This window comes from Thermobia domestica, chromosome 18 (assembly GCF_964235325.1).
Source record: "Thermobia domestica chromosome 18, izTheDome1.hap1.1, whole genome shotgun sequence".
Lineage (NCBI taxonomy): Eukaryota > Metazoa > Arthropoda > Insecta > Zygentoma > Lepismatidae > Thermobia > Thermobia domestica.
Window position 1 is genome coordinate 72579044 of NC_137471.1, and position 24468 is coordinate 72603511.

The window sequence follows — 24468 nt, forward strand, 5'->3', positions numbered from 1 at the left end:
TTAGAATGAGTAAAACATAATGTTGCTAAATGAACAAGAAAGTTTTATTTTCGTTTAATTGTTCTTATTTACTGCTCTTTTGACACGAAATTTTCCACATACATGTCTTTGCCGATTATACACATACTAACATTGTAAGAAATACTGGGCGAATTCGTTATCAAATTATTCCTACAAAAACATATTTATAGACATGCGAGAATAATTTTGGACATGAGCGTACATTATCGGCTAAAATCATGCTTAACTGAAAACTAGTTTTGTACATTTAACAAATTTATCTTATTTTGCCCAAAAATCAATATGCGGTTATGTAACTATTACTATCCTATAATAAATAACAAAGTACACCCATGGGGAATATTATTATTATCCATTTTGAAACAATTAAATTGAAATAATACAGTTTAAGTTGCAATTAAATCATTACAAATGTTCAAATCTAAACATTAAACGGTATCCTTTTTAATGTTGCAATTAAATCATCATGATAGTTTTAAATCAGCAAATTGCTTACAAGCTAGCGACATCTAGTATTAGCGTCATGCATACAAGTGATAGCGCAGTTGCCGACATCTGTTAGCATGTCTATTTATTAGTAGTTAGTGTGACGCGCTAAGAATGTTGCCGTAAGCTGTACAATTTCCTTTTGTATCGAAGATTATTAGGTTTGTTTTGAACTTCATAGAATACAATTCGTGTTAATCCAAATAAAGCTGAAATGCGTGTTCTCATCCTTCCTGGCTATTATAATTCGGAAGACCTGAGTTCAATTCTCGGCAGTTCAAACTCGGTTGTTCGGATCCAACGTTATGTTTAAACCCATGTCTAATACACCCTCGGCACTCCAAAGGACGTTAAATTTCATATACCAATCGACAAACTATCCCTGCGTGAAGAATTTATATGAAAAGATAATTTGTAACCAACTAACCAACTTTATGGTTTATGGAACCCGAAGGTTCAATGTCGCATTCATAAAATCTTTCTATCGATTTCTGTTCTTAGCCAACTGGGTCTAGTTCCTACTTTGTATTCCTGTTTCTGGGGGATCCATCTTAATATTGTCCTTCCAGCTACGCTCGAGTCTTCCTAATGATCATTTTCCGATTGGGTTTCTCGTTCCTGCTTCCTTCCATTCTGGCTAAATGACCTGCCCACCTGAGCTTCCCAATTTATTGACCAGTGTTAGGTAAACTGCATAAATTATGCAATTCCTTTTTAAGAAATTTCCGCCATTCCCCATTCTTGTCCCTTTCAATCCGAATATTCTTCTCAAGATTTTATTTTAAAATACTTTACTGTACAAATCTATGTTCTTCCCTCAAAGTAATTGACCATGTTACTTATAGAAAGACAGTATGTATAAATGATAAAAGGAAAAAAAGAGTAATAAATGGGAAAGAAAGGCAACTTTTGCTTGCAACTTAGCGGTTACTATACCAGTATTAACGTTATTAACTTACTTTGAGACTATCTTCTTTGAAATTAAATTACGCTCCGAGCTTCCCCGACCTATTTCAATTATTGAAAAAGAGAAATAGATAATAGGTTTGAATTTATTGAGTTCACAGTAATGTCCACTCGATGCTGTTGTTTCGCATCTAACAGGACAAATTTAAAATAAATAGAGTGGAGAAACAAGCTTAGATTCCACGTTCTCACAGAGAAGAACTTCCCAATTGCTTGGCAAGCGGCATAATCCATTGGGAATCCGTTTCGGAGCGGAAAGTTCTTCAGCTAGTTAGAATGTACAGTACTCCACCAGCTCTATAGAGAAGTATTTTTAGCATTTAATCCTATTAGAGGAAATTCTTTAAAGCTCTCAACTGTCCCGAATAAATCTCCCTTTAAAATAGATAAGAAGAAAAAAAGTACTGCGCTTAGACTTTTACTGTTGTATAGTGATTTTAGCAATAAAATTTCTATTTCAGAATAAACTTTAGCTACTTGCATTTTGTTTTAGCTAAGTGTCTGTGCATTAGCTGAAAAAATGCAGTAAGGTCTCCTTCAGATTTCTTTCGTAAGCTGTATATCTTAAAATTAATTAACACGTAAAACTTTGAGAGAACCCAGTAAATTAAGAAAGTATAGAATTATACACAGCTAATAGGAATTAAAGCTTCATTTAAAATGGTGTCACTTTTAATTGCACAAACATGTCTCTAGTTTATAAAGTTCTCTTTTCCTTTCCTTCTTTTAAATAACGTAGTTGATCAGTGTGAAGACGACAGATATTTTAATGCAGTTCTATCGATGAAAGCTTCATGGGCATATTCAAGTTGTAATTTAATAATCGATTTATAATAATCGATTTCCTTACTCAGTTTTCGATTATTATGCAATCCCATCTTGATGGATGGAACAGATTTTAAATTATAGAAATATTTTGGTTTATAAAAATTTAGTTTACTACAAATTTTGTTTAATACATAGTTAGGATACAGCAGGTTTACACACTACATTAAGTTTTGAGTATCGCATCCTTGAGGTGGAAACCATTGCGACGAGAATACTTCTGGGTTTTGTCTCTCATCGTCAGCATGATGAGGTAGAACATATCAGCTGGAATTGCTGCTATTTCTCGGCTGATGCTTTGTTTATTCAGTTTATCATCTGTTCGGGCCTTTTCGGCGTATATTCGTTCCTTCAGATAACTCCAAAGAAAGTTGTCTTCTTGTTTTAGTGTTGTCGCCATAAACAGTCGTAGTCCTGTTGCATTCACATCCTGTGGATTCTGATGCATCAAGAATCTTGTGGATACTGCTTCGAGAACATTCGTTTTCGGAGTAATCAACGAGTGGACTTGTGATAACTGGTTCCATTACGTTTGAAATACGTTGAATTCTCTTCGCAACTAGACTCTCAAGGTCAGAGGAGGAAACCTACAACTGCGATCTTCTGGGTCTCTTAAGAAAAAATGTTAAATTATATAAGAAATCTGATATATACTAGAAATACATATAATTCCGACAAAAGTATATGAATGATACATTTTCTTACTTTTATCTTTTTAATATGTTATACTGTTATATGCGTTCATGCAAATTATTAATATAACTATGTAACTAGTAATTGCAAAACGACTACATGAATTAGGTCTATTCAAGATTGTTATATGCGGCCTTCTTGAGTATTGTGGCCTTTAAAACAAAAAAAGTTTCCCACCTCTGATCTAGGTCATCCGAGGAATGTTTTTATTATTATTATTATTATTATTATTATTATTATTATTATTATTATTATTTCCTGTTTCATAAAAGTTACAAACTGCATGAAGAATCGCATTCTGGGATGGCGAATCTTGTTTCCTGAAATGCTCTCTGAATCGCCCTTGAGCTGCGATGATAGAATCTTGACTAGAACAGAATGCCATATTTAGATATATATGCAATTTCACTTGAAGTCCATGGCACCATTAAGGACTACACACCTGCAATGAATAACATCAAAACAGACTCCCACACATTGACTTCTATACAAATTAAAATACATATGGAAAAGATTCACCATGTTCAAGTAAATTAAAAATTAAATGTGAGCATCAATACAGAGCACTTTGTACTAATAATCGATTTCCTTATGAAGTTTTCGATTATTATATTAACAATCGATTTCCTTGGGGAGTTTCCTATTATTATATTAATATCGATTTCTTTATGAAGGTTTCGATTAGTATAGTCGATTTCCTTTTGAAGTTTTCTATTATTATATTAATATCGATTTCCTCATGAAGGACTTTTCGATTATTAATATAATAAATTACAACTTGAATATGACCCATGAAGCTTCTTTCCATATAACTGCACTAACTTAATATCCTTTATATTGGACTATTGTCAATTTTTTCAACTATAAGAAACTCAACCATAATAGAAACAAAAGCCTTCCAAACCCGAGATATATACACTGACCATCCAGAACAATACGACCACCTGGCTTATATCTGGTATGTCCATTTTAGCTCGTAAGAGAGCAGCAATGCGGTTTGGCATGCTAACAATATGACCTTTCTAGGTGGCTGTAGGTATAGCGCACCAGTCTGCCTAATTCTAGAAAATGTAGAATCTTACCGATAGGCTGGCAGTTCCAATGGCCTGGCCTAAATTAGAGTTTATTACTAAGATACACATTTATTAATTTACAAGGGTCCGTGAGTCAAGATAAGTAAGGTGCTACATTTCTTCTTTTAGGCATAAGAACTACCTATCACTCTGGCCAAAGAGAAGGCGTCACCTTCTACGGCTCGCCCATTGCATGATGGGAATGAAAGACAGACGGGAAAAAATAACTAGTTTCTTTTTTTTTATTTGATGATTTGAAATTATACTTCCTCTGCTTCTCTTCCTCTACTGTATTTTCTATTATCTCCCGAGAGCAAGAATAGGCATTTTCTTCTGAAATAATTGTTTCAACCAGCCTTTTTCCTTACAAGATTTCCAAATAATGTTATATATAAGTATGAAAAATCTCACAGATCGTACGTACGTCCATTTATAGACAGGCATCAAAGGAAAAACAGTAGGAGATAGCGAACGGCAGTTCTTTAGAATCTATTCAGTGCTCAAAGAAGACTAAATTCCGCCTTCACCTTTTAGATTTGTACTAAAGCCACAAGTAGTAGAAACCACCTTCGGTTCCAATATTGATTCCCATTGAGCGAAAACGATAACAGAAGACGACAAGTAGTTCTTGATATGAATGTAACACCCCAAAAATATATATTTTTCATCTACTGAAACCAGAAGAAGTAAAATGAATACAGCGTTCATTTGATTTAGTTTTAAGTTTAGCGTCCATTTCAGCAGCAAGGTTATATGAGATGTGAACCTACAGCTTAACATGAGGTCCGAATCACATGAGCTACTGCTGGGAATCGAAGCCGGGTCTTTCACGCCGAAAGTACGTACGTTAACCGCTTACCCACGAGGTAGCTCGCGTTCGGTTTCAATATTGATTTTCATATAGTAATACTTATGAAAAGATAGCAAGAAATTGTTTTTGATATGGATTAAGCATATGTACATAGAACAGGTTCCATCTCTAAAATCATGCCTGTATTCCAACCGGAAATTATATACTTTTACTTCCGGTTTCAGTAGTAAAGTTACATAGTTTGGAAATCTACTGTGAAACAAAACTCATTTGTTTAATTCTAGATACTATTATCTGCAAGCATCCGTCGTTGATGTGTCTTAATGCAGAACCTGGATTAAAAAAAAAAAAAAAGCAATGATCTGTCATTGCCGATTCTAAATTTACGTCGAACATTGATTGAAAGAGAGAAAAATGTCCTTACCCCATTACCCGCTATTTATCCTTCGCTATTATGAAAGCCCGCGTACCATTGAGACAATGGGGGTTGCATACTTGCGCGGAGTTATCAGAAACTACTAACAAGTTTCCCCATACATTCCCCCAGAAATTCCACACGTTTTCCCATCATTTTCAAACGCACAAATCTGACCATCCGAGCAGATAAACAAAATAAAATAAAAAGAAAGAAAGAAAGAAAAGAAAAAGGCTTCGTACAGAAATAGATGTGATAGAAGTCTATCTGTGTTTAAAATTGGGAGTTCTCTTCATGCGAAAAGCTGATGGCAGACAGATACACATTATTTTATTATATTAACTTTAGTGTAGATGTTTTTCTCTTCCCAACTTATATTAACACATCATTTAATATTCGTTCCATACAATTTACTTGTCATATTCTTCTAAGTAAAATAAATTATTTTAAAAAGACCCATTTAAATGTACAGTATAATCCAGCTTTCACAACTTTTACAATACATTTTTTGTAAGTAGTCTACAAAGAAACTGGAAATTGAATTGAATTTTGAAGCACAAAATAGCAAAATTGTTCTTCGTTGACTTGACGCTTGATGCATTGGAGAATTTATTTTGTCAGAATTTGCCCATCAACGATGATAACGCATGCGAATTTTTATTGTGTCGCATAAAAACATTCATGGGCCGTTCCGATAGAACATACAAGCGTCAACACGTTAACAAGCAAGAAATATACTGATTTCTTACCGGGAAAATAGGTTTCGGAAATTTTTCCTGTTATAACGAGATGGTTTCTTTGCGTACATTCCTCATGCACTTCGATCTTCTTGTTATTCGCTTTGCTTCGTTATAAAATTTATCATTCTTAGCATTGTCCATCAAATATAATCACCTTCTTCCCACCCCTCCTTCACCTTCTATCATATCTCTAATAATGTTTTATCAAATAAGAATTTAACCAGATATTTTTTCGTTTTAAATATTCGTCGTTCTCCTTACCTTTCGTTTGCACTTCCTATTTGGTTTCTCTCGTTCCACTCAGGCACACGGAATGAAAAATCGAGCACATAAAGAAGGGAAATTTCTAGATTCCAGGTACAAGCAGCACTTTCCTTGATCATTTGCAAGTTATCCTTTACTGAAATATAAATGTTTTAACGGTTGTGTTTTATCTATAAACCTGGAACTGGTACTTGGACAGGGATTTCTAGTAAAAAAAAAAAATACTATTAATTTTGAAATTATAATCTCTACAGTTGGGAAAAACACTGCAAACCAATACCAGCTCATCGTCCATAACTTAAAACGACATGGTTATTTTCGAAAAAAAATACTATCTATACCTAAATTCTTACAGGCTATATTGCTTTAAGAAAAACGTTTCCACCAATTCTGCTGAGTTTATGGAAAACGCTTTCCTTAAAGATTTTTTTTTTAAACAGATTTTTTTGTTCCTCTTTTATTTCTTTCAGACAGTGGCCATTGTAGACTCGTATATGCCTATCTTCTTCTTTGCAGTTTCTCGCAGCGTATATCGTGTTCATAATATCAACGGACATAAACTACAGGTGAAATGGGTTTCCCGTGACGTCGGCGCTATGAAACAGCTCTTATTCAGCTGAACCATTCTATAAAAATTGAACCTTCTACGGTGCAGCGTTTATAACGCAAAAGTACGTTATATAAGAGATTGGCCTCCTTTATCTTTCTTTCTTTCTTTTGACAGCCTTTCTATGGTACTACGCACAACGCTGTATAGTAGTCTTCTTTCCTTGTATAAAGATCCATTTTAACTTGACGTGAAGTATTTCAAAGTCATTAGAGGTATAGAAGTTCTGGCTCTTTGACACTATAGGACAGTGGTATTCGACCTGAGGTACGTGTACGCCGAAAGGTGCACGATGTTTTTTTAAAGGGGTACGTAAAGTTTAAGTTAAGGTACTGCTCGAAAAATCGCTGGCACCAGATCGCCATGATGACTGGAAATATGAGCCAATTTTCCCTGTCAGTACATCTGATTTTGATGAACTTTGATGGATTAAAAACAAAGTATAATAAATACGCTATAACGCTTACAGTTTCCAAATTACCTTGAACTTAACATGAATTGTTGATCATTAGAGGATTTTGATTCATCTTGAAAAGGGAATAGTTGGTATTTCAGTGCTCAAACTAAGACTTATATATATATATATATATATATATATATATATATATATATATATATATATATATATATATATATATATATATATATATATATATAATATGCCCATAAAACACACACTGCTGGTTTGTAAAACTTTACTTATATTGCTTTCAATTGCTGTTATCTTGAGTTGCTGGTGTGAGGTGCAGAGCAGGTATCTGAGGAGGAATATGAGAAGTGGGGGAAATGATTATAATTAATTAATATTAATAAGATGGCTGAAGGCCCAGACATAGATACCTCTTACACACCAACTAATCGGTAGAGCAAAAGTAAAAAAAATAATAATAAAATAAAAAAATAAAATAATTTGCCAAATAAAAATAATATGTTAAATTTTGGTGAACATGAGACTCTGAATTTCAAGGATATGTAGTTTTAATTCCAGGTGAAATCACCAAATAGATTACCCACGTAACAACAACAAAAGTTACTGGCTTTCATGCCTCATAGGCTCTGCATACTCCCAGCAGCTGAAATAAAACAGGGCACATTTATAAATTTCTTGCACATACCTTGGTTCTCCTGGAGAAGTCCAAGAAAGACGAAAGAGATCCTGGTAGAAACCATTTAATTTTCAATTTCACACGAGAAACACACACGGTATAAAATATCACTCACTAATAAATTTCTTTATAAGATTAAAACAATTTTAAAGCGCTGAAATTTTTACTCTCTTAAGGCCTTTTGGTTTTACCGGATATTGTTCGAGTTCGTGAACGTAATCTTAGTGTTTTGTGAAGTTCGTCGTCGTTATCAGCATCCTTGGTCCTCTATGGAAGTCAGCATCCCAGTCGGCACACCTCTTCCCATTGGCGTGCTCTGTTGCCTGTACAAATCCTCTGGTGGACTTTTCACCGTCTTACTGGACCTGCAGCAGCATGATGAGATGGTCTCCGCTGGTCTCGAGAATCTTGCAGCCTCTGTCGCTGTCTCGCCTGGAGTTCTCGAGGTTACGGAATTAAATGGCCTGGCTGTTGATCAGCACTTGCATCCTGTTATAGCACAGACACTCGTAGCATCATGTTAGTGCGTTTATGAGTTCGCCTATGCGGTTGGTAATGGCACAGTTAATTACCGCGGCTCACACACATGTTGCAACAATAAGAATAATAATAATAATAATAAAAACACTTTCAATATGTAGATAAATGAAGATAAATACGAATATCTCTGTATGTACTAGTTTCTCTAGCTAGCGAAGAGTTTACTGGCTAGAAGAAAGAAAAAAAAAGTTTAATGTTTTTTTTTTTTTTTTAGCAAGTGCCTGCGCCCAGAGCCGGTTTTGTATTAAAGTTTCGGAGAAAAACTGTATGAAACTTATAATCTTGATAACATTGTTTTGTTTTTGAATTAACACACGTTAGTACACTTCATGGTTAACAACACACACTGTTCAAGTACACCGCTACGATAAGCACTATATCGCAAACCTTTGCTATTCGCGACGAGAGAAAACAATCCTGTCTCTCCGCGTATCGAAATAAAAAACTATGAAGTACCTTGTCGCTTCGCGTCTTGAAAACCAACTTCGAACTACCTTGTCTCCGCCCTGCCAATTGTTTTTATATTTTCCCATTTCAGGACAAAAATATAGGCTCGCGCCTCATATACCAAGTTTTCTTATGACGGGGCAAGGGGACGTAAGGGGAATCAGAGAGGCGTGTTTAGCTACCCCTTGTGACCTACATATTTCGTAAAAACACACTTTTTCACCTTTTAATTATCATTGTGATTTTCTGTAATGTGTAATCACGAAGTTGCTGCTATCACTTGAAAGTACAAACATGCATCTTTCTACTCATACCTGTTAATTGATATTTTATATTAAATTTGAATGAAAAAGCACTGTATAAACATTTGAAACTTTTAAAAATGACTGTCCTCTCTCACCCTTTCTTGTGTCCATCCCAGGGAGACACCTGGTGAGTGACTTCGAAAGGTTCCCACCTGTATGAGAGGGGTGAGTGGGGTTCTTTAAGCACTGATTTTTCTTGTTTATAATGTATATCAGCACAAGACTGGTTGAAACTCATTACAAAATAACTCTATAAGTAAAAAATATGCATATATTGTAAATACCAAGTGCTGTCATCTGATAGTTAATAAGTTACAAATGAAAATTCTTTCTGTCGTCTTGTCCCTCCTGCAGAAGACGTCTGCTGGAACATGGTGGCATGGCTCTTACGTATCCTATTTCATTCACGTACTGTGGGAGCTACTACCTTTTTCAATATAAGCCTTTTATTTTACAATAATAAACGCTAAAACTAGCTACGACCTAATTTAGTAAACAAAAATCATAACGAATACATCAAGAGAACTTTAAACATATAAATAAAGAATTATGTGTGGAACATCTCTACACAAAGGCGGTGAAGACTGTTAACAGGAATAGCACCGAATCATAGCTTCTCAAGTATAGTTTGAAATTGGCGGATCACTGCGCCAGCCAGAGACGTCCGTTGGTATACAGACGCTTGCATACTAATATGTGTGACTTGTAGGCGTGGTTTGCAAAAGTCACCCGTCTTTGTATTCGCCGTTTCGATATGTACATGCTAGGTTCTAGCTCCTTCATGTAACAATAGATTTTTCGGGCACTCCGGCACCGAGCGGAAATGTTACTTCCTCACGTATAAAAGACTAAATATAAGAATCCATATCTTGACATATACTCCATGTGCCTGGGTACGTCTATAAACAGGAAAGTTAGATGGATACTATTCTTCACTGTTCTCTTCCAGACCACCTAGCTTCTGCGTCCACACAAAGACTCTGCTTTGAAACTATTGTTTTTTTTTTAACTCTACGTTCTTCCAGAACGAGATACTGAAGCTTAGATTCTCTTCAAAACACATGATACATACGATTAATATCTAAAAGAACACTGAATATACATAATTATATGCTTCACCTCCCGATAAATAACATAATAATATATATAAACAAATTTAAACCTGATTAATGATTCCACACCTAATCCTTTATTTAAAAAAATTAAATGTAAATATAACACGAAAATTTAAATATCCCATATGCAAATAGGGCAAAAGTTGATATGTAAAATAGATATATGTATGCACTGTACATACTATCCCCCTTCAGAGAAGATGCAAAGTTATTTATATAAACGTTGCAGATTCTTAAAGGAGTGAATAGTTCCACATAATATTAATGCATAAAAACATAAACACTAGATATAAACGAACACTGAAAATCTAAATACACGAAAAGAGAAGCAAAAATACAGCACTACCTAACAACAATATAGATATATATGTACACAAAGATAATGATCTTTCTCTCGGTCACCTTTTCTGAGGTGCTCGCTCGAGAAAAAGAAGGAAGTTCCTTCAGGTAAACAGCTGACTGCCTCCTTCTTTTTTTCTTACTCAGGCTGGCCTGTAGCACCCTGCTGTGCTGTACTTCCACGTACTACATACTTTTTTTCATAGGAGCTGAAAAGGGCGGAAAGAGTATTTCTGAGTATTTCGTGCTGAATATTCTCAAAAATTTGCAGTATTCCTCTAAGCTATATGGTTCATGGACGTTTTGCGATCTTTTAACTGACACATTTTTCTTCATTTTCTTTGGCGACTTTTGTATGCCCTCAGGCGCAAGTTCATAGCTTAACACTCTAGTTCTCTGTCTAGCGAATTGACACTCTTTCAATCGCAGGGTTTTATGCTTCAGTGCATATGGATACATCCTAGCTTTTAGGGGCCTGTCATCTGTGACCTCGATGGTGTTCGTAGTTCTTAATGCATCCGGGCTTTTCATCAAATATCTCTCTATGCTTGTAGAGCACTTCGTATAACTGTCTTTTCTCATCCCCAGTCAATTCGGTATACTTTTCGACATGCTCACGAATCTCTGATGGTGTAGCCTGGGTTCGAACTTTCTTCCACTCTTGGGGCGAGTATACTACATTCGCCAGTTCAGCAGTGGTTGGGAATCTTCCATCATCCAACCTCGCGCGCAGTGTTGTCGACTCCATCTGGCGACATTCTCCTGCATTAAGCAATTCCAGCTGAACGTTAGTATGCGGTCCTCGACTCGACACGCACATACTACTTAGACCGGGATTATATAAATCTACCGTCTCGTCATCGAACTCCCAGGTTAATTTACTTATTATCAATTCATCTTCTTCAATTTGAATATCTCGAAAAGAAACCTCTGTTCTGTGGGGATGGTTAAGCTGCAACATATTCTCTTCATAATTTAAAATCGCTCTACTTTCTGAAAAGAATTGTGAGCCCAAAATTAGATCTCTGTTCAGCCCTTTCACGATTATTCCAGTTGTATAATAATCTCTACCATCGATCTCTATCTCCAACATCGCTTGTCCCAAAATCGAGGCTACTGATTTACCAAAAGCTGAAGTAACCCTAATATTGGTGGACTTAATGAAAGCTGGTGGGGGCTTGCGCTCCTTCACGCGTTCCCACAAAGACTGCGACAAAGCCGTTATGGTCGCTCCAGTATCAAGTAACCCCATTATCTTCTCCCCACACAAAACAATCTCTACTTCTGGCAAAATAATTACATTGTTTGAGGGTAAATTCCCAGTACTAGAGTCAAGGAGATCACGAAATATCGCGTTCGTCTCATCAAATTTCTTTCTATCCAAACTTATTCTTTTCCCATCTTTTAACAATAAACAAATTTCAGTTTGACGAACGTCGGTATTTTCTTCATGGGCAAAGTATTTTTTACTAATTATTTCGTCACACTTCTTACAATTATCAATCCCTACAATTTCTACATTATTTTCAGCTTCCTTAACTGTTGTTTCACAGTTTTCGCTGTGTGTGTCACATAATATATTTCTATTACGCACGTCCTCAGAATTTACATTTGCAAGCTCAGAATGAATATTCAGACAATACTCTTCCCTAACGCTTTTCTGAAGAGGTGCGAGGGAACCTCAGTTTCTCGCATTGTTCGGGCTGTTAGATCTCGAATGGCCACGAGACGGCTGAGATCTCGACTGCTGACCAGCCCTTTGCTCTTGTACATGCAGTTCATTGATCTCCTGCGCATAGTCACTTCTATTTCCTGTGTTGTTGTAGTTCCGACTTACATTCCGGCCACGCCTCTGACCACTACGACCACCGTTAGCTCCCCTAGACGCCCTGCTGTCTCGACGCTGCATACCGCTGCTGCGCTGTTGCCAACTTTCTCCTTCTCTCTCATTATTGTCAGCATTACGCGGTGTGCCTCTACTACCCCTCTGTTGATAAGGCCCATTATTCCTATGTTGCCTTCTGTTTACTCGTGAGGGATTACTCGGCCTATTGTTTCTCGGAGGAGGGGATGACTGTCTTCTCTCCCCTTCTTCAACTGCCAACATGTTAATTCCCCTCCTGCTGTTACTACTCGGAGGCTGATACGTACTCTGGAGTTCACCAACGATTCCCAGTAACTCCTCAATAGTACGTGGCTTCGAGGATACAATGCAGCGGTAAATGGAAAATGGAAGCTGTCTTGGAAGGACTTTAAGTAAAACCTGTTGTGGTAAGGGTGGGTCCAATATGCTGTTCGTATGGAGCAGCTCGAGCAAATACTCGGTCGGTTTTTTGTTTCCTCGTGTCTCGAAACGAGATGTCAATATTGAAGCACGAAGGTTAGCTAGTTTCTCCTCAGTAAGGTAGGTCTCGCGAAATTGAGTAACTAGTTCTTGGTAAGTTCTGCACTTTACTGACGTCACCTGATACCATCTACGCGAGATGCCCTTGAAACATCTCGTGGTGAAAGCTAAACGTCGCTCTTCTGGTACGCCAGTGAGCTCAAAATAACTGTCTAATTCTAACAAGAAGTTATACGCCTGGACTTCGGTCTCAGAGCCATCAAACGAGGGAAGATGCAAGTCGCGATGCAGAAACCCTAAAGCTGACGATATCTGGCACGGCTGTGGTCCTGGGTTCGTTGGGAAGGCAGTGTGTTCACTCGAGCTCTCCTGTCTCGAAATTTCCGACGTCTGTCTCGCGTTACTTGGACCGGCTACAGGAGACTCGGCTCTCGTATTCGAGACAGAGGCTGAGACATTCTCGTCACTACTTCTCTCCCTGACAGAATCACGCAACAGTTCTAACTGTTCTTCCCAGCGTAACTCGGCCCGTCTCAGCTTGGACTGCAGCTGGCCTACAGTGCTCTCCACACCATCTAGTCTGCCTGTCAAATTTCCAACATGTTCTCTTACGCCCTGCACTTGATTGTTTACTTCAGTGACGTTTTCACCTACTTTCTCTACTTCACTATTCAAATGGTTTACTTCGCGATCTACCTTCGCGAGGTATGAACTAAGAGCTTCAGTCACTTCTTCAATCCTATTTCCCGCATTTATCTCTAACTGACGAACTCGTTCATCCGTCTCCTGAATCGAGTCCTTCAGTTCTTGACAGGACGCAGTGATTCTCGTGTCCAGGTTGCCCGCAGTAGAAGTAATCTTAGCCTCGAGATCCTGGACATTTTGCATTAACTCTTGCCTAATACTAACTGTTATTTCCTTCTCTACGATTTCTAATCTTTCTAATAGTTTCTGGCTAGCCTGCTCCTGTCTCTGTTCCTGTTGCTCCAACTTCCTAGCTATCTCCTCTTGTCTTCGTTCCTGATTGCCTAATTGGCCTGTAATTTCCTGCATTACTTTCTCCTGTTTCTTTTCCTGATTTTCTAACTTCTCTGAAATTCCCTTCAACATTGTCATTAGTGACATGAGACACGGGTCGGTCGTGTTACCTGTGACTTGCGCGGAGGTACTCGGAACAGGTTCCCTTACATGCTCCGGTTCAGTAATCCTAACATCGTTCTCAGTGTGTACAACTACTGCTTCTACTTCCTGCCCTGGAGAAGTCTGGGCAGTGTCAACGCGATCTTCGGAATGTGATTCTAAATTTTCACCAAACTCTCCTAGCTGGTTACAGTTTTCACCCGCGAACTCTTCCATTTTTCTAGTTTGACTTCGCGTCAATACCATTAAAACACAAACAAAGATTTAGAAACTCTAAGTGTCCTAATTGCTCTAAATAATAGAATTGGATCCCCCTTCAAAATTATAAACAAATCAGATATATCTCCAAATCACACATAAAAACACAATAAATGCAAGAAAAAAACACAACAAAATAAACACATTAAATTCTCTTGATGTCTCTGCGCGTCAAAACTGTAAATAAAATTAAACTGATCCGCGGAAGGCTTATATTGACGGCATGAACATTGTGAGTAATCCCTTTGGTTGCTTGTGGCTTCATTCAAAACAATATCCAAAGAAAGAAACACAAAATGAAGTTACTTTTACACGCCACCAAGCTTCTTAGCAAAACAAAGATACAAGGGGAATAACATTTCACCTGGAGTGAACGGGCCCCACGCGCCAGGGAAAGCCACGTTTTGTGGGGTGCAGAGCAGGTATCTGAGGAGGAATATGAGAAGTGGGGGAAATGATTATAATTAATTAATATTAATAAGATGGCTGAAGGCCCAGACATAGATACCTCTTACACACCAACTAATCGGTAGAGCAAAAGTAAAAAAAATAATAATAATAAAATAAAAAAAAATAAAATTATTTGCCAAATAAAAATAATATGTTAAATTTTGGTGAACATGAGACTCTGAATTTCAAGGATATGTAGTTTTAATTCCAGGTGAAATCACCAAATAGATTACCCACGTAACAACAACAAAAGTTACTGGCTTTCATGCCTCATAGGCTCTGCATACTCCCAGCAGCTGAAATAAAACAGGGCACATTTATAAATTTCTTGCACATACCTTGGTTCTCCTGGAGAAGTCCAAGAAAGACGAAAGAGATCCTGGTAGAAACCATTTAATTTTCAATTTCACACGAGAAACACACACGGTACAAAATATCACTCACTAATAAATTTCTTTATAAGATTAAAACAATTTTAAAGCGCTGAAATTTTTACTCTCTTAAGGCCTTTTGGTTTTACCGGATATTGTTCGAGTTCGTGCACGTAATCTTAGTGTTTTGTGAAGTTCGTCGTCGTTATCAGCATCCTTGGTCCTCTATGGAAGTCAGCATCCCAGTCGGCACACCTCTTCCCATTGGCGTGCTCTGTTGCCTGTACAAATCCTCTGGTGGACTTTTCACCGTCTTACTGGACCTGCAGCAGCATGATGAGATGGTCTCCGCTGGTCTCGAGAATCTTGCAGCCTCTGTCGCTGTCTCGCCTGGAGTTCTCGAGGTTACGGAATTAAATGGCCTGGCTGTTGATCAGCACTTGCATCCTGTTATAGCACAGACACTCGTAGCATCATGTTAGTGCGTTTATGAGTTCGCCTATGCGGTTGGTAATGGCACAGTTAATTACCGCGGCTCACACACATGTTGCAACAATAAGAATAATAATAATAATAATAAAAACACTTTCAATATGTAGATAAATGAAGATAAATACGAATATCTCTGTATGTACTAGTTTCTCTAGCTAGCGAAGAGTTTACTGGCTAGAAGAAAGAAAAAAAAGTTTAATGTTTTTTTTTTTTTTTTTTTTTTTTTTTTTTTTAGCAAGTGCCTGCGCCCAGAGCCGGTTTTGTATTAAAGTTTCGGAGAAAAACTGTATGAAACTTATAATCTTGATAACATTGTTTTGTTTTTGAATTAACACACGTTAGTACACTTCATGGTTAACAACACACACTGTTCAAGTACACCGCTACGATAAGCACTATATCGCAAACCTTTGCTATTCGCGACGAGAGAAAACAATCCTGTCTCTCCGCGTATCGAAATAAAAAACTATGAAGTACCTTGTCGCTTCGCGTCTTGAAAACCAACTTCGAACTACCTTGTCTCCGCCCTGCCAATTGTTTTTATATTTTCCCATTTCAGGACAAAAATATAGGCTCGCGCCTCATATACCAAGTTTTCTTATGACGGGGCAAGGGGACGTAAGGGGAATCAGAGAGGCGTGTTTAGCTACCCCTTGTGACCTACATATTTCGTAAAAACACACTTTTTCACCTTTTAATTATCATTGTGATTTTCTGTAATGTGTAATCACGAAGTTGCTGCTATCACTTGAAAGTACAAACATGCATCTTTCTACTCATACCTGTTAATTGATATTTTATATTAAATTTGAATGAAAAAGCACTGTATAAACATTTGAAACTTTTAAAAATGACTGTCCTCTCTCACCCTTTCTTGTGTCCATCCCAGGGAGACACCTGGTGAGTGACTTCGAAAGGTTCCCACCTGTATGAGAGGGGTGAGTGGGGTTCTTTAAGCACTGATTTTTCTTGTTTATAATGTATATCAGCACAAGACTGGTTGAAACTCATTACAAAATAACTCTATAAGTAAAAAATATGCATATATTGTAAATACCAAGTGCTGTCATCTGATAGTTAATAAGTTACAAATGAAAATTCTTTCTGTCGTCTTGTCCCTCCTGCAGGAGACGTCTGCTGGAACATGGTGGCATGGCTCTTACGTATCCTATTTCATTCACGTACTGTGGGAGCTACTACCTTTTTCAATATAAGCCTTTTATTTTACAATAATAAACGCTAAAACTAGCTACGACCTAATTTAGTAAACAAAAATCATAACGAATACATCAAGAGAACTTTAAACATATAAATAAAGAATTATGTGTGGAACATCTCTACACAAAGGCGGTGAAGACTGTTAACAGGAATAGCACCGAATCATAGCTTCTCAAGTATAGTTTGAAATTGGCGGATCACTGCGCCAGCCAGAGACGTCCGTTGGTATACAGACGCTTGCATACTAATATGTGTGACTTGTAGGCGTGGTTTGCAAAAGTCACCCGTCTTTGTATTCGCCGTTTCGATATGTACATGCTAGGTTCTAGCTCCTTCATGTAACAATAGATTTTTCGGGCACTCCGGCACCGAGCGGAAATGTTACTTCCTCACGTATAAAAGACTAAATATAAGAATCCATATCTTGACATATACTCCATGTGCCTGGGTACGTCTATAAACAGGAAAGTTAGATGGATACTATTCTTCACTGTTCTCTTCCAGACCACCTAGCTTCTGCGTCCACACAAAGACTCTGCTTTGAAACTATTGTTTTTTTTTAACTCTACGTTCTTCCAGAACGAGATACTGAAGCTTAGATTCTCTTCAAAACACATGATACATACGATTAATATCTAAAAGAACACTGAATATACATAATTATATGCTTCACCTCCCGATAAATAACATAATAATATATATAAACAAATTTAAACCTGATTAATGATTCCACACCTAATCCTTTACTTACAAAAATTAAATGTAAATATAACACGAAAATTTAAATATCCCATATGCAAATAGGGCAAAAAGTTGCTATGTAAAATAGATATATGTATGCACTGTACACTGTTATTGCTGAGGGATAGCCTGCGCACTAAACTAAGCTTGTCCTTTTTACATCACTACAGTAAATGTAATTTTAGACCAAAACGTGTAGGCTTATTTATCGAATTTAACTTTTATTATATTGATGCCTGGTTTTCAGATTTGTCGCGTAAACCAAAAGATTGTTTTTCAGGCCTTGCAATATAATTCTTTCAATTTATAGAATTTTCTTGTTTAAAGTAAAACATGGCTATTTAATTAATAAATAAATAAATTATATAATTTCTTTCCATCTAGATATCTATAATTTAACTTAAAGATAGTTTAAATATGTAATCACGTGCTTGAATGGAAAAGTACCATTGGAGGTATGCGGAAAACAAAAGGTGCACCTCTGGGAAGTCAAGAGTGCTTTGTATACAATGGCGTAACTTGTAACTTGTTTGAGTGGCAAAAAAAATCTCCGATTTCAGCTCCCTGTCACTCGAGGGAGGCGCACTACAACATAAAACTTTCTTCCTCCATATGATACGATACGCACATGAACATATAAATGAAGATGGAATACCTTTAAAACATTTCGATCCCCCAAAATAAATCTCTCAAATGAAACTAAAATATGATCTGGGCAAATTTCAGTAAAATTTTTACTCTTATTGTCTCAGGAATAACATACATTTGTTAAGGCTTTAAGTTGTGTCAAATAATGTTTTCCCAATTTGAGTGATGAAGTATAGAATAAACCCACTATACCATTTAAAAATCAAACTTAAAGTGTTTCCTGCAAATGAAATAACTGCCGCTGTCCCATCATATGAACAAAATATATTTCCCTAAGACAAAGAATAAAAATAATCAAAGGCGTACCGGTACTTCAAAAAACTCAAACTGGGGCCTCTGAAATGCTTCTCATTGTATTTAATTCTAGGAGAGGACGGACAATGCCATATTTTATGAAGACAAATATATTAAGGGAATATATTTTACAAAAGTTAGCAATTTTCCTTTTGACCGTTTTTCGAAAAGAGATAATGAAATTTTACTTACCACAATAATAGATAATGTTATTCTACACCCGAAAATACGAATCGGAAGAATTTTCATTGTTGTCATCTATAGAAATTACAGGGTGACCAGAATTTGAATTTCCCAAAAAACTGGGTTAAGGCAACGACTACAAAAATGAACTCAACGGTAATTGATGACTTATCGTGCTGTCTATGTTCCTTGTTAACTACTTTTTAAATAAATAGGTTAATACAAAATACAAATATTATTTAAAAAGTAGTTAACAAGGAACATAGACAGCACGATAAGTCATCAATTACCGTTGAGTTAATTTTTGTAGTCGTTGCCTTAACCCAGTTTTTTGAGTAATTCAAATTCTGGTCACCCTGTAATTTCTATAGATGACAACAATGAAAATTCTTCCGATTCGTATTTTCGAGTGTAGAATAACATTATCTATTATTGTGGTAAGTTACATTTCATTCTCTCTTTTCACTTACCAAAAACGGGCAAAAGAGAAATTGCTAAATTTGGAAAAATATTTATTAGTCTTTCCCCTTAACAGACGAATATAGATGGCCGTTCTGTAAATAGTCTTTCTTCCAGATATGTTTTTCTGCGTGGTATTGTCCCCAGGAGCTATGTGGGTATCCCCGGAGGAGACCAAAGTAATACGTATAAAATATAATATTAAATATAGTACTACCATTTCCAAATACGTATGTGCCCCTCCGAATACTAGTTTTCCTCTCTGGAACATTTTTCTGAAAGGAACAGTCTGTAAAGATTTCGATACTTACACATAGTACAGTTTGAAAGTCTAAAAATGCATGTTAATAGGACTGGGGTATCAACATCCGGCGTCTATATTGGGCTTAGCGTGTATTTGCTTGCTAGTTGTTTTCTTATGTTACATAGTGGTTAGTAGATTTGATTCCCAAAGTCATGCTTTTAGTATCCCAATGTCCTGTTTCTGTTTCAGTGAAAAATGATCAACCTGTACCACAGGGCAAAGAAAAAGGCCACCCTAGCATTGCTCTATTGAGTTACTAACCATGTTTAGCTGTTTTTATAACCAGATACTGGCATAGAAGTATTAATTTACTTGAGACTTCTATTTACGGTCCAGTAGAACTTAAGACACCGCTAACACACACACAAAATAATGCTAACGCTACATTAAGAATAAGATCCTAAGTATACATTTCAATGGAAACATTGTAACTAATGTCTTTAACAGTTTACCTATGAAACACAGTACTTAGACGTTAGAAGATTATGAGCATTTTCAACTCTGAGTCCGAGCAGGACTCGAGTTATTAATACAAACGGAAGAAGCTCTAGTGTAGTCCTGGCTTCTATGTTTGTGGAAAACATTCGGGCTTGTATCTAAGAGAAGAAAATATTTCTGTGGCATCTAGTGAAGATTTTGTATCCTGAAAGTTGTCAATTTTGTTTACTGGTATTCCGCTCACGAACATAGATGAATGTTTTGTGCTAGGCAAGTCCCGAAATGGCTACGCCGCCGACATGTTTCTCAGAAAGTGATGATTCATGCAATATAGCCTATTATTTTGCAGTTGACTGTATTATTCCAGAAAATATATAATAATGCTTCTGCTGGCCCGTATCCAGGGGGGTCTAGGGGGCCTCCGCCCTAAATTTTTTCTGACCCCCTAAAATTTTCGTGGTAGGCTTACAAATGAACTATAATATGGTGATGAACTATAATATGGTTGTATCGCCCCCCTAACTTCAGCCGCCTTCCTACATTTTTATGCTGGCTACCTACCTGTGCTTCTGTTTCACATGGAAATTACACTGCTTTAAATAAACAAGTAAAAACTTATTTGTAATTGTTTTACATCATTCAAACACAAACTCAAGTTGACCACTTAGTTCATAGCAACAAATGTTAACGTACAAAGCATTACTAATATGGAAAAGGGGACAATAAACTATATTATTAGAAGCGAAAGTGCTCGTTTTTCGCTTTGGAAGAATAAAGTTTAATGAATACAAAACCGAAATTTTCAACACTGGAGAGATTTCCATTTAGAAGTGGAATTGTCGACAATGATGAAACACTTCTTTCCTTATTTTTAATGAAAACTTTAAATATTGAATCCAAAGAAACGGAAATTTTAATATTTAAAAAAAATCCCTCACACTGAGAAAATTGTTAGCTTGTTGTTAGTAGTTTCTAATCGAAACTGCCCATTTTGATGAAATCTGGGTTACTAGGAACTTAACAGTACTCGGTGAAGTTTGTACCAAGAAAATTGTCAAAACATATTTCTAACAGTTCGCTCGGTTAATTAAACCTCTTAAAAACTATGGTTTTTGGCTTGAATGTATAGATAAAAAGCTCAGAAGTAATATGAAAAGAACCTACGAATCAAGTTTCAACTAAATTGACCAATATGGGGGTGCCCTAACTGTGTTACAATGATCAAATTGTTTCCATCATTACATTCTTAGTAGAGAAGCAAGAATCACATGATTTGAACCAAAATCAAGGATAAAAGTGAGGGGGAACGCTGCGGGACGCCGTTCGTACTCCTCACGTTACTCGTTACGTTGGGTACTCCTCAGGTAACTGAGCACGTTAACGCTTCACGATACAGATCCGTTCGTGGTTCGAATTTTCTCATATCTATTCGAAGCTTTTTCTTTCTTATTACTCCTTGATTAACTAATCTCCTCACTGGAATTAGTCAACTACTTGGTTAAATGTGTGAAGATTAACTAGCCAATAAGTAGTCGGATTCAGCAACTGAGAGCTCGGTGTGCTATATATTAACAAAGTAACTTGGTTACTAGCAACCGAATTTTGACTAATTTAACCCTGCAAATTCTTTCAGTGCATTAAACATTGAAACCAATTATATCTTTATTTTATTGTATCCAATTGTACATTCCCAACTTAAAAGAATCATATTGGGCATTTTCTGAGTGAAGAAACGTGAATCTGAATATTACAGAAACTGCCCCCATTTTCCTCCTTAGGAGTGTAATTTTCGATGGATACTATAGAAACTGTACGGAATGTCTAACACGCTGAAATATGTATTAAGGTGCTTCTATTGGAGAGTTTATATGCCAAGTTTTATCTCCGTAATTTCAGAAATTACTGAGATACTCTATTCTTGCTAAAACAATTGAATACTAGGTATTCTATAACGGAAATAGTTACTCTGATTGTAATAGGAAAGAAATAAATTACATTTCATTCAGTTCCTTTTCCCTCAGAGTGCAAAAGTTACTGAATGTAAATTGTAATTTTTAAAAAATCATATCTCTTTAACGAACCTCAAAAATAGCTGAATCTCGTCCTAGGCTTTGACATTCGCTTACGTTTGGTGAAGTTTCACTGAAGGCTAACCTTAGTAAGCTTCGTCTGTCTTCATCGGTTTGCTTCAAATTTGCAAGTTGCACCAAGCCCGTATCCAAAGAGGTCTAGGGGAGCCGCCCCCCTAAACTTTTCACGGTAGGCTTTCAAATGAACTACATTAATATGGTGATGAATTATAATATGGTTGGATCATCCCCCCTAACTTCTACCGTTTCTCTCCCTTACATTTTTGGGCTGGCTACCGGCTTGTGTTGCACTCAACGCTTTCTTCTACTAGGAACAAAATGACAAAGTGATTGTGTCTCCGCCCATTCTCATGCGGCAAGAAATAGGCTACGAAAAACTAGCCTTCCTTTTGTTCTGGGAGGGATTAAACTTTCAAAGCTACCGGTACTATTGCTTGCTTCATGTTTATACGTAATCAATCATATATTGATAATATAGAGTGTGTCAACATTTAGGAACATTATTTTGATTTTCACGTATACATATTTGGATTCAGAGGGGTAAAGTGAAGGAATGCGATGGACGTCGTATCCCCACTTCCAAAAGTATCTATAGCGTCCCTTGCTTCCTTAAAAAAATTACAATGGGCAAAGGTAGACACGGGGGACGGCGTGACGTCATGCATTACCTTACCTTTTCAGATCCACTTTAACCCTGGATAGGCTTAGGCTTATAGTCTTAATGAACCCTATGTCCCTGGTGCTAAGTTTGTCTTACTTTTTTTCTCTGTACTAGGGCGAGGAACAAATAGAGTAAAAATGGTAACAGATAGCGAGAAATGGGTTTTCTGGAATCGATTAAGCGTCTCAAGAATATGTTGCACCCTAATCTTTCTACTAAAACCGGAAGTGGTAAAATTTACTACCACTTCCGGTTTCAATATTAGTTGAGAAAATGTCACAATCCCAGTTTCCAATGAAATTATTCTAGCTTACTATGTGAAACCATATATATGTGTGTTATATGTAAATTTTGAATATCACATTCCACTGAAAAATCTGCCTTTTCTTTCTGAAAAATCTGGAAACCATATGAACTACATCATTGGCGTATTTAGGATTTTGTTTCGGGGGCTATGCACAACACCTGAATAAGCACTTATATTTTTCCTTTTGGGTGCCGACAAATTTTAATGAAGTTTTGCATATAACAAATTTATTTCGGAGGGAGGGGTTTGAGCCCGTTAGCCACCCCCGTAAATACGCCACTCAGCTATATGTGATCCACACTAGAAAAAGAGGCAAGGGCCGTTATTGAATCAAAATAAGGTAAAGCTGTTAATGAACACAATTGCTACATTTTGCAAATATTTGAAAATATCTAATGTGTTTCAAATCTTTTACTCGACAGGTGAAGCGAAGCATAATGCTGAAAATGGCTGACGCCTGCCAGGAAAAGTCAAATAAACAAACCAGATTCCACGAGATGTACGTTCAACGTCACAACAATGTTAGGTCAGTATTACTATATTTACCATAATTTTTATAAAATATTCACACTTTTTGTACGTATCAACTTGCATTGTTCCAGGTTTTAAATGATTTGATTTTTCAGCATCTAGGCTATGTGAGACGTGGACCTACAGCTTAACGTGAGATCCGTACCACATGAGCACCCGCAGGAAATCGAACCCAGATCTCCCATGCCAAAGGCGCATGTGCTAACTGCTTAGCCACGACGGAGCTCGAGAGGTTTTGAATGATACATGATGTAGAGTATGCTAGAACCTATTTGATCTTTATTTCATGCTTTTCAAAGTAATGTGTCACGGCACATTGATATGTTGCGCAGCTGCATCAAGTGTGCCGCGAAATTTAAAAATTTAAAAATAAAGTTGTGTTATCCAAGTGCCCTATAAGAAGTTATTACCAGAAGTTTTTAGCCTGATCACGCCACTGTTAATGTCACTTATGGCATATAGTGACATCTAAGGAAGAAATAATGTAACATATAATTTTTAACTGTCTAGCTACATCAGTTCGCTAGAAGAAATGATTTGAATTAGTCCGTGCACATTGCATCATAGTGCTCCAGTCTGCATATTTTTTAAATCATGCTCGACTCTAGCTATAGGAGCTAAATACATGGTTCTGATTGGTTGAAGTTATCCGTTTCTTGCCACGTAGGATACATATAGCACAGATCAAACGCCTCCTGCTGTCTATCCTTGTGGCTGAGCGTTCTAACGAACCGGTTAGTAATGAAAATACCTTTTGGCGTCGGTTCAAACCCGGGCCAAGGTAAG

At 36.8% G+C, this 24468-nt stretch overlaps 1 protein-coding gene across 1 annotated transcript in view; it reads left to right on the plus strand.

Annotated features, from left to right (window-relative positions):
- LOC145675126 (adenylate cyclase type 2-like) overlaps positions 1-24468 on the plus strand; it is a 1402841-nt gene that overhangs the window by 1227274 nt on the left and 151099 nt on the right. Inside the window, exon 7 of the mRNA XM_081745496.1 lies at positions 23574-23677. Within this exon, the coding sequence (XP_081601622.1) occupies positions 23574-23677 (104 nt within the window). The remainder of the gene's footprint in view (positions 1-23573; positions 23678-24468) is intronic.